Raw genomic sequence first — 11,323 nt, 5'->3', positions numbered from 1 at the left:
ATCTGTGAAAAGGTTTAAGGTTTAATACAGACTAATATTTAGCAACATCAATAACTGTTTGAGCACTTGGACACTTTCTTTTTTTTTTAAATTTTATTTTATTTTTTAAACTTTACATAATTGTATTAGTTGGACATTTTCTTGTTTCTTTTTTCTGGTAAGAAAAAAAGCTTTTAACTTTGTTAAAAAATTTTTTTTTCTTTTCTTTTTTCTTTTTAACTTTTTAAAATATTCTATTGGTTTTGCCATATATCAACATGAATCCACCACAGGTATACACGTGTTTCCCATCCTGAACCCTTCTCCCTCCTCCCTCCCCGTACCATCCCTCTGGGTCGTCCCAGTGCACCAGCCCCAAGCATCCAGTATCGTGCGTTGAACCTGGACCGGCGACTCGTTTCATATATGATATTATACATGTTTCAATGCCGTTCTCCCAAATCATCCCACCCTCTCCCTCTCCCACAGAATCCAAAAGACTGTCCTCTACATCAGTGTCTCTTTTGCTGTCTTGTATACAGGGTTATTGTTACCATCTTTCTAAATTCCATATATATGCGTTAGTATACTGCATTGGTGTTAGTAGATGAATGGATAAGAAAGCTGTGGTACATATACACAATGGAGTATTACTCAGCCATTAAAAAGAATACATTTGAATCAGTTCTAATGAGGTGGATGAAACTGGAGCCTATTATACAAAGTGAAGTAAGCCAGAAAAAATTTTTTTAATAATGAGACTACATAAAGTGATAAGTAAAGAGACAGAACAGCACTTTACAAAGGAGACAATACAAAATGTCTAGGGATCAAGACCATTCCCGTGGAAAAGAAATGCAAAAAAGCAAAATGGCTGTCTGGGGAGGCCTTACAAATAGCTGTGAAAAGCAGAGAAGCGAAAAGCAAAGGAGAAAACGAAAGATACAAGCATCTGAATGCAGAGTTCCAAAGAATAGCAAGAAGAGATAAGAAAGCCTTCTTCAGCGATCAATGCAAAGAAATAGAGGAAAACAACAGAATGGGAAAGACTAGGGATCTCTTCAAGAAAATTAGAGATACCAAGGGAACATTTTGTGCAAAGATGGGCTCGATAAAGGACAGAAATGGTATGGACCTAACAGAAGCAGAAGATATTAAGAAGAGATGGCAAGAATACACAGAAGAATTGTACAAAAAAGATCTTCATGACCCAGATAATCACGATGCTGTGATCACTGACCTAGAGCCAGACATCCTGGAATGTGAAGTCAAGTGGGCCTTAGAAAGCATCACTACGAACAAGACTGGTGGAGGTGATGAAATTCCAGTGGCGCTATTTCAAATCCTGAAAGATGATGCTGTGAAAGTGCTGCACTCAATATGCCAGCAAATTTGGAAAACTCAGCAGTGGCCACAGGACTGGAAAAGGTCAGTTTTCATTCCAATCCCAAAGAAAGGCAATGCCAAAGAATGCTCAAACTACCACACAATTGCACTCATCTCACACGCTAGTAAAGTAATGCTCAAAATTCTCCAAGCCAGACTTCAGCAATACATGAACCGCGAACTTCCTGATGTTCAAGCTGGTTTTAGAAAAGGCAGAGGAACCAGAGATCAAATTGCCAACATCCGCTGGATCATGGAAAAAGCAAAAGAGTTCCAGAAAAACATCTACTTCTGCTTCATTGACTATGCCAAAGCCTTTAACTGTGTGGATCACAGTAAACTGTGGGAAATTCTGAAAGAGATGGGAATACCAGACCACCCGACCTGCCTCTTGTGAAATCTGTATGCAGGTCAGGAAGCAACAGTTAGAACTGGACATGGAACAACAGACTGGTTCCAAATAGGAAAAGGAGTACGTCCAGGCTGTGTATCATCACCCTGCTTATTTAACTTATATGCAGAGTACATCATGAGAAATGCTGGACTGGAAGAAACACAAGCGGGAATCAAGATTGCCGGGAGAAATATCAATAACCTCAGATATGCAGATGATACCACCCTTATGGCAGAAAGTGAAGAGGAACTCAAAAGCCTCTTGATGAAAGTGAAAGTGGAGAGGGAAAAAGTTGGCTTAAAGCTCAACATTCAGAAAACAAAGATCATGGCATCTGGTCCCATCACTTCATGGGAAATAGATGGGGAAACAGTGGAAACAGTGTCAGACTTTATTTTTCTGGGCTCCAAAATCACTGCAGATGGTGACTGCAGCCATGAAATGAAAAGACGCTTACTCCTTGGAAGGAAAGTTATGACCAACCTAGATAGCATATTCAAATGCAGAGATGTTACTTTGCCAACAAAGGTCCATCTAGTCAAGGCTATGGTTTTTCCTGTAGTCATGTATGGCTGTGAGAGTTGGACTGTGAAGAAGGCTGAGCGCCGAAGAATTGATGCTTTTGAACTTCGGTGTTGGAGAAGACTCTTGAGAGTCCCTTGGACTGCAAGGAGATCCAACCAGTCCATTCTGAAGGAGATCAGCCCTGGGATTTCTTTGGGAGGAATGATGGTAAAGCTGAAACTCCAGTACTTTGGGCACCTCATGTGAAGAGCTGACTCATTGGAAAAGACTCTGATGCTGGGAGGGATTGGGGGCAGGAGGAGAAGGGGAGGACAGAGGATGAAATGGCTGGATGGCATCACTGACTTGATGGCCGTGAGTCTGAGTGAACTCTGGGAGTTGGTGATGGACAGGGAGGCCTGGCGTGCTGCGATTCATGGGGTTGCAAAGAGTCGGACATGACTGAACGACTGAAGTGAACTGAACTGATGGGACCAGGTGCCATGATCTTTTGAATAAATAGTCCAAAATTAAAAAAATAAAATAATTGATGAGGAAGTTGACTTAGAAGTGAAAAAAAGTGGTGAAGGTCACAGATGGAACAGTCAAAGATTTTCTGAGATTGCCTTGTCTATGTCGCAGCTGAGAGCAAGAAAAGGAGAGACACAGCTGGCTATATCACTACTTCCCTGTCCCAGGTGTGTGCTTTCCTGCACCCGAGGGCAAGGAGGTAGTCTGTAGGCACACTGCCAAAGTGACCAAGGGAATGAGAGTATCTGTGAGAAAATAGCTGAAAAAGGCCCTGCAGGGAGGTGTGGGTGATGTCCTAGGCTTGGGTAGATTAGGGGTGGAGTATCCGAAAGTATACAAATCCTGCCCCTCCATCTGCCTATTGACTATAGTCTCCCAGGTCTCTCTCCAGATAAAGAAGGGAGAAAGAAAGGCTGGAAAGGATCCTTGGAGGAAATGCCTCACGTGGAGTTATCAGACCTTTGATGGGATACCAGTTTTCAGCTCATATCTCGAGGCTGCTACTACTGGGGGAAAAAGCAGTGAGAATTACCTGTTGAGGGCAGGTCCTTTACACTGACTGATAAGGATGAGAAAATGCCAGCTGGTAGGAAATTGGAGAGTCTTTATGTCTGAACATTTTGAGGTGAAGTGTGGGGACCTGCTCAGAAACTGAGTTGATATGAAGATTATTTTAAGCTGAAGATATTTGACATTAACAGATTCAAAGAAAGAAACCTTCTCAGAGCTTCATTTATCTTACTAAAAGCAACAACTTCTGAGAAATGAGGCTACCATCAATTCTTTCTTTGGGGGTGGGCCTACTCTTAGGAAGAAGCTGAGAGGAAAAGTACTATAAATCACCTCTCCAGAGGAATATCAAGGCTATGAAGAAGATGGAAAGACTACTTACAATTGCATAAACAAACATTATCCTCAAAAAACTAAAAATAGAACTACTACATGATCCAGCAATCACAATTCTGGATATTCCCAAAGGAAATGAAATTAGTGTCTTGAAGAAGTATATGTACTCCCATGTTCATTGATGCATTATTCACTATAGCCAAGATATGGAAACAATGTAAGTGTCCATCCATGGAGGAGTGAATGAAGAAAATGTGATTATCTATCTATGTATCTATCACCTATCTAGTGAGTGATCTATTTATCATCTATCTATTATATGTGTATATAAGTATATGACCTATCATCTGTCTGAGATATATATCTAAAAGCTTTATCTATCTAGATCTCTATCTACGGGCTTCCCAGGTGACTTAATGGTAAAGAATCCTCCTGCCAATGCAAGAGATGCAGGAGACACAGGTTTGATCCCTTGGTTGGGAAGAACCCCTGGAGAAGGAAATGGCAACTGACTCCAGTATTCTTGCCTGGGAAATCCCATGGGAAGAGGAGCCTGGTGGGCTACAGTGCATAGGGTTGCAAAGAGTTGGACACGACTGAGCACACATGCACACACATAACACACATAACAAGATCCCTATCTAGATTATGTTTCTTATTATTTCTTCTGCTTCCTAAGTATAGGACTTATGATGAAGGATGCTTGGCATCTCTCATGTCTAATAGAGCTAGGCTTTCCCATGTCATTTGCCAAATAGTTCCTGCTGAGTCAGTTTTAAAATCTTCCCATTTTTGTTTTCATATTCTATTAAAAGGAAAAAGCTAGTAGCCTACATCATAAATTGGAAATTCTATGATGTGTACTTTCTTAAATGCCAGTTCTAATTGGAGTTTGCCATTTTTTTCCACGTGGAGATCAAATTCTCAAAGCTACTTATAGTCCTCACGTTGTATTCTGGTGTGTACATTTTGGTGTGTTTAACCTAGTTTTCAGAAAGTATTTTTTTTCCTGGCATTCCAGCAGTATGGGGCTACACAGCCATTCCTGCCACACCATGAAAAGGGTCAACTCTTCCTGTCACTTTTGTGGTGTGAAATGTTGTTGATTAGAATTAGATTCACTGGAAGTGCCAGAAAACACAGTGGTTGATCAACACCATGATTTCAGAAACTCAATTTCCTTCCTTTATTGCTGTTCTGATATTCTCATTTCCTGGCTTCTGCCTTATATTCCAAGATGTCCACTGAAGCTCCATTTGTTATGACTTCATGTCAGCCAGAAGGAACGTGTGGTGGCGGGGAGAGGAATGTGACATGGCCCTGACATCTGAGGACCCTGCTGAATGGCTACATTTGTGCTTAGGGGCCACCATTCAGAGCTTAGGTACATAGCCATACCTAGCTGCATTGATAACTGGGAAATGTATTCTAGGCAGTGTCTGCTCAGTTGAAATTGGGGTATATTTACAAAGAAGAAGGTCAAACTTTATATCTTAATATAGCTTCCTCTCTGTAGCACAGGAAGGCATGAGTAGACAGTTTATCTTCCACTTGTCAGTTTTCAAAACTTGCCTATCTATTTGATGAGTGAGAGGTCAGACATACAAATAGCTGTAAGTTATGACTTTCTCCTTTGCTTGGGCAAGTGCTAAGGAGTTAAAGATCATGCTTATAATGTATAGGGTTGGGAAATGTGGTGAAGAAGGGGATCCTGTTCTGGAATTCTGTGGTTGGATGAGATTATGAAATGTTTGCCTGCACATAATCCTTTGGAATAGAACTCACTCTCCTCTTAGTTAATTTCTTCTTGAGAAGCGAATGTGGTTAAAATGTTTGGGTGGAAACGTACTTCTCAATGATGTTCTTATCTCCCCCCAACTTTTCTAAGGAGTAATTTATAATTAGTTAAGCCATGATTCAGGATTCCAGGGTGGGGATCACCATGTACTTAGGTTCCCCTTCACCATACTGGGGGAAGGATGGAGGACAGAGGAAGTGGGATGGAGCCAGGTCACATCTTCCCAGGAAACATGCTTTCTGTCTGCCAGTCATTCCAGGCTGATACCCAGGATATAGGGCAGAAGGACTTTTACACATGTAGGTACCATTAGCACATGACACTTCTCTCTCCTGCTTTAGCAGTCATTGCCTTCTCATAGCAATGGAAGTCAGGTAGTTCTGGTCTGATCCTGGTGGGGGAAGCAACTGTCAAAAGAAACAGTCTGGTAGTTGATTCTGGTCTTGATTTCTTCTGCTATACTGCTCACTCCTACTAAAGATGCCCCTGAAGCTGCTGGGAGCACAATGTGATCCTCACAGTGTATGACCAGAAGTGGAAGAAAAGGCTGGACTTTTTTCAATTTTTATTATCCAGCTTCGGCATAAAGGATGTAGATTGGGCTTTCAGGATGGATTTCTGGCCTCTGAAGACTTTTAGAGATGTCTTAAAATACATAGAGTGATTGGTGGCATCTCTTATGGCAGTTGCATTATATAAGCAAAGATTTATGGTGGCAAAGTATGGTCTAATTTGGAGGTACAAGACTGCAAATCAGTCTCTATCCCTTCCTACCTCCCTGACTTCCTGCTGCTTTCCCTCTTTTCTGCCTGTATTCTTCTTCCTTTCTTTCTTTTTGATACTTATTGAGGCATTATAATGTGCCAGGTGCAAAGTTAGGCACTGTGGTGAAGTCACGGAGACTCCCTGATCTCATGTACTGTGAAGAGACAGACTTAATCAAAGAAATAAAGGCTAGGAAGGATGTGGGACATATCTAAAAGAACTTGACTTAGTTTGGGATTATGGAGAACAATTCCTTGAAGAGATGATACTTGGGCTAAGGAAGAAAGGATTCTAAGCACAGAGGAGAAAGCAGTATCCCAGGCAGAGGAATAGCTCTGGAATTGACCTGGAAGGAAGAAGGAGCAGAGGAGCAGGATTAAGGAGAAAGAAACATGAGATGAAGCCAAGACCACCAGACTGTCCAGGGCTTTGTAAGCAATGGGAAAGATTATTTGTTTTACCTGAGTGCATTAATTCATTCACAGAGTGATTATTCAATATTTAATAAATGCCAACTATGTGTCAAGTGCAAAAACATTTATTCTCATGGAGCTTACCTTATAGTAGAAGACAGATGGTAAACAATATATGTATGTAAAAGTATATCATGTATCAGATGATGACATGTGAAGGAAAAATGGCAATTGCTAAAACAATTTAAGGGGAGGTTATGGGGTGAAGTTGGTGGCATGGGGTTAGATTTGTGTTTAGAAATCTCATTGGCTACATCTTGAGGAAAAAAACATCTGATTTTGTACATGAGGTGTGGTAAGAATGGGGGCAAGGAGACCTGCTTGGAAATTCCTGACTCATCTACGTATCTTTAGACTACGGTAGTGGTAGCTGCAACCCTAAGGGAATACACTTTGTGGGAAGGTAAGCATTGACAGTCAAATGCACTGTCTTGAGGACTTTGTGAGAGATTGAATGAGTGGCAATGCACACCTACTGACCTGGTGAGACATTCGCTCAATTACCTGACATGAAAGTGAGATCATGACTTTATGTCTTGGCATGATTAATTTGAGGTACCTTTGAAACATCCAGTGGGGTGTAATGTGGAGTTGGGTGTGAAAAGTCTTGTAGGAGATATCTGGCTAGCTTATAAATATATGACTGAGTTTGGTGTCAGGTGGTAACTGAAGTCACGGCCATGAATTAGAGTGATAAGAGAGAGTGTGGATTGAGAAGGGGTAGGCACCAGGTTCTGAGGCACTCATCACTTAATAGGAAGCAATGGGCCAGAAGAGAGATTTTCAGGGAGGAACCAACAACAGTGCCAACATTGGATAAGGCAAGAAAATGTTCTTTAGCTTTATCTGTTGATTCAACAGGTATTTATTGATGGATCCTGTGCCCATCATTCTTCTAGGAATCAGAATTAAGAATCAAAGCCTCTGTACTCCCGTACATTCTAAAGGGAAAAAGAAATATAGAATACACAAATGAAGTTAGAAAAAGATGATGGAGTGGGAATGACATTTTGGACAGGGTGGCCAGTGTAGGAATCCCTAAAAGGTCACATTTGAGCAGTTCCTAAATGAAGTGAAGGCAGAAACCATGCAAAAATATAGGGGGAAGTGCCCAGGCATTGAGATCTCTGCGTTGAAGGACGCTTAGGTGGAATTGTGCTTAGGAATTTTGGGCAATAGCCAGAGAGTTATTGTGGCTGGAGAAGAATAAAGGAGATGTTTGGGGAAATAGCCAGCAATGAAGGCCCTTTGAAGAGAAGGGAAGCCCTTGGACACTCAGTGACATGGAGATGATGAGTTATTGCTGCTTCAGACAAGGGATGGATGGAGAAGCTGGCCTGGAGTTTGTTGAGGTGGGGAAGGTGAGCGGAGAGTGTACACAAACTATCTGGACATCTCTTTGAAGTGTGGGAGCTGGGAGGGAATGAGGAGTGCCCCTTTCACTTCTCTGTATGTGGATTTGAGACTGCTCATTCTGGAAGGCAATCCTAGAATGGGCATCTGGAGCTACAGGCACATCTTAGAGGTGAGGCTCCTTCTCTCCTGGGTCTTAAACAGTCTTACCTACCCCACACTTCCCTATGACCTTCTTCATTGCTCCTGTTACTTCCTTGTTCCTGAGGCTGTAGATGACAGGATTCAACATGGGTGTGAGGACTGTATAGAAGACGGATACTACGTCATCCTGGCCAGGAGAGTGGTAGGATGCAGGTAACATGTAAGTGTAGACAAGGGGCCCATAGAAGAGGTTGACGACTGCCAAGTGGGAGGAGCAGGTGGCTAGGGCCTTCTTACGCCCCTCCACAGAGTGCATCCGGAGCACAGCTTTGAGGATTAAGGCATAGGAGGTGGTGATGAAGGCAATGGGCACCAGGAGGACCACCACACCCGTCACAAAGAGCACCTTCTCATAGGCAGCCGTGTCAGCACAGGCCAACCTCAACAGTGAAGGCACCTCGCAGAAGAAGTGAGCAATCTTCCGTGAGCCACAGTAGGGGAACTGCAGGGTCAGCGCAGTCTGGATGGAGGCGTTGAGTGACCCTCCCAGCCAGGAGGCAGCCACCAGGAGCAGGCAGGTCTGGCGACTCATGAGCAGTGGGTAGCGCAGAGGATTACAGATGGCCACGTAGCGGTCATAGGCCATGAGGGCCAGCAGAATGCACTCTGCAGCCCCCAGGAACATGAAGAAAAACATTTGTGCCCCACAGCCTCCAAATGAGATGCTTATCCATCCAAAAAGGAAGCCTGCTATCATCTTGGGAACAGTGACTGAGGTGAAGAAGATGTCCAAGAAGGATAGCTGGCTGAGGAGGAAGTACATGGGTGTGTGGAGCCGGGCATCTGCCCAGATCAGGAGGACCATGGCAGCGTTGCCGGCCATGGCGAGCGTGTAGATGACCACCACCATGCTGAAGAGGAACAAGTGCATCCGGCTCTCATTAAAAAGGCTGGTGAGAACAAAGCTAGTGGAGGAGGAATGGTTCCAGGTCCTTCTGACTGCCTCCTGCTGAACTTCACTGTGGGAAGGAAAGTGAACCGGCTCACCAAGGGCTCAGAAGTGTCCACTCTGAGTCAGAGAGAAGGTGATAGATGAAGAGCAGAAAGTAACTGGCAAGGCTGGCTAAGGGGCTGTGGGAGTTCTTCCTAACAGTCTTGCAGATTACTGTAGGGTTGACATTTTTTTCACAATGAAAAACTACCATAACAGGCATGGTATTCAGCCAAAGCAGTGTTCAGAGGGGAATTTAAACTCAAAATGCAAATGTTAGAAAAGAGGAAAGACAAACCAATGACCAAAGTTTCCATCTCAAAAAGTTAGAAAAGGAACCATAGTGTACTAGAACACCTCATGTTTTTATAAAAATATGCTTAGCATCCTTAGCAATATTTCCAATGAATAAATAGGCACACAGGAAAAAAATTATAAAAAGGAAACATTTACTCTCATGCTTAGTCTGAGGACTAGATCCACACCTATGTGAATTATATGGTTCAAAATTCTTATTTTCTGCCTGCCAATGCAGGAGACGCAGGAGACATGAGTTTGATCCCTGGGTTGAAAAGATCCCCTGGAGGGGGAAATGGCAACTCATTCCAATATTTTTGCCTGAAAAATCCCAGTGGATGGAGGAGCCTAGGGAACTACAGTCTCTGAGGTGGCAAAGAGTCAAACACGACTGAGTGACTGAGTACATACACACATTTTTATGTACTTGGGTATCCATGTGATGCATTTCTCTTAGAAATAGATGAGAGCCTGTGACTGTGGCAGACAAAGTGTGCTTTATCAGCTAGCAGAGCCACGCATGGCCATGTTTCTCTTGTCACCTTGTCCCTCAGGAGTCCCATTGTGTTCAGAGCTTCTAATCATTTTTTACATGGCTTTCTGGAAGTATGTTGTCCTCATCTTCATGACTGTCACCTTGTTTAAATGGTTTCCCTATAGCTAAGTCTTATTATCTTAGTAAGAAGATCCCTTTTAAATTTTTGATAGTAAATGGTCTTCGCGCTAAGAATAAACCTTTAGATGCCATGGTAGGAGCAAGTAAATCAGTTTCAATGTTTCCCTTAGGAAGGCTCTGAGGCTTTAAAGTTCTCTCTTGTTAAATTACATTTATTCAGGCAAAGTCATTTCAGTCAATGTCAAGCTATGATGGCAAAGATGTCATCCTAAGGCAATTTTAGAAAGTGTGGACAAGGGTCAAACTCATACTGCTTATTCTGCTATAAGTGAGCCTGCAGGGAGCTGCCCACCAGCCAAATTCCCTGAAATTCTGAGTTCTCCTGGATTCTTGGTTCCAAATGTCCCAAATCCTAGGAAATGACTTGAATTCTGGCTTGTATCTCCAGTCTTGAGTTTGATAGCAAGTGACTTAAATGAAGAGATTGAAAGGAAATAAATTGAACTGCCCAGTGTCCTATTATGAGCTGAGAATATGGGAGAATTTTGGAGCTGGTGGACACCACTGGGTCACCGAGACTGGACTGGAGGCGCCACAAATTTCAGAGGCATGCCAGAGATGTGACAAACTATAGCCTTTATTTGCATGTCCTTCAGAATCACTAGCAGGGCTGTACAATCTATTACAAATTTACAAGTTTACAAATTAGGGGCAAGAAGTAATTTACAATGCGTGGGTGTGTCCCAAGTCCCCTTAGTCGTGTCCCTTTGCAATCCCATCGACTGTAGCCCACCAGGCTCCTCTGTTCATGAGATTTTCCAGGCAAGAATACTGGAGTGGGTTGCCATGCCCTTCTCTAAGGGGATCTTCCTGACCCAGGGATCGAACCTGTATCTCATGTCTCCTGCATTGGCAGGCAGCTTCTTTACTACTAGGGTCACCTGGGAAGCCCATATAATCTATGGGAAATCTGTATTTCCTGTTTTCCTGAATCTAATCTCTGGGAATGGGCCCTGAGCACCTATGCTTCTGAAACCTCCCAGGCTACTCTGATGAGTGATCTGAGTTGAGATCCACTGCCCACATCTCATGGTTAAATGTGCAAAGGAACTTAGAAGACACAACTTGCCTTGGGTCTCACTGTATATCACAAGGAAAGCCTTTCCTCAGTGTTCGTGCTGGCTCGTCCTGCTAAACCATAGGGCTCTTCTAATCTATGGCTTTAAACTCCATTTGGCTCACACTG

General features: G+C 42.9%; 1 protein-coding gene across 1 annotated transcript; it reads right to left on the bottom strand.

Moving 5' to 3' along the window:
• Positions 1-8,225: 8,225 nt before the first annotated feature.
• LOC129642186 (olfactory receptor 2T27-like) lies at positions 8,226-9,152 on the bottom strand. Its single transcript, XM_055566746.1, has one exon. The coding sequence runs from the start codon at positions 9,102-9,104 to the stop codon at positions 8,226-8,228; it is 879 nt and encodes a 292-aa protein (XP_055422721.1). The 5' UTR covers positions 9,105-9,152.
• Between the last annotated feature and the right edge of the window lie 2,171 nt (positions 9,153-11,323).

The sequence above is a fragment of the Bubalus kerabau genome, chromosome 1 (genome assembly GCF_029407905.1).
Source record: "Bubalus kerabau isolate K-KA32 ecotype Philippines breed swamp buffalo chromosome 1, PCC_UOA_SB_1v2, whole genome shotgun sequence".
Classification (NCBI taxonomy): Eukaryota; Metazoa; Chordata; class Mammalia; order Artiodactyla; family Bovidae; genus Bubalus; species Bubalus kerabau.
This window is presented reverse-complemented; position numbering and strand designations above follow the sequence as displayed.

Coding starts and splice junctions, on each gene's coding strand:
- LOC129642186 (XM_055566746.1), bottom strand. CDS start 9,104: ATGCACTTGTTCCTCTTCAGCATGGTGGTGGTCATCTACACGCTCGCC.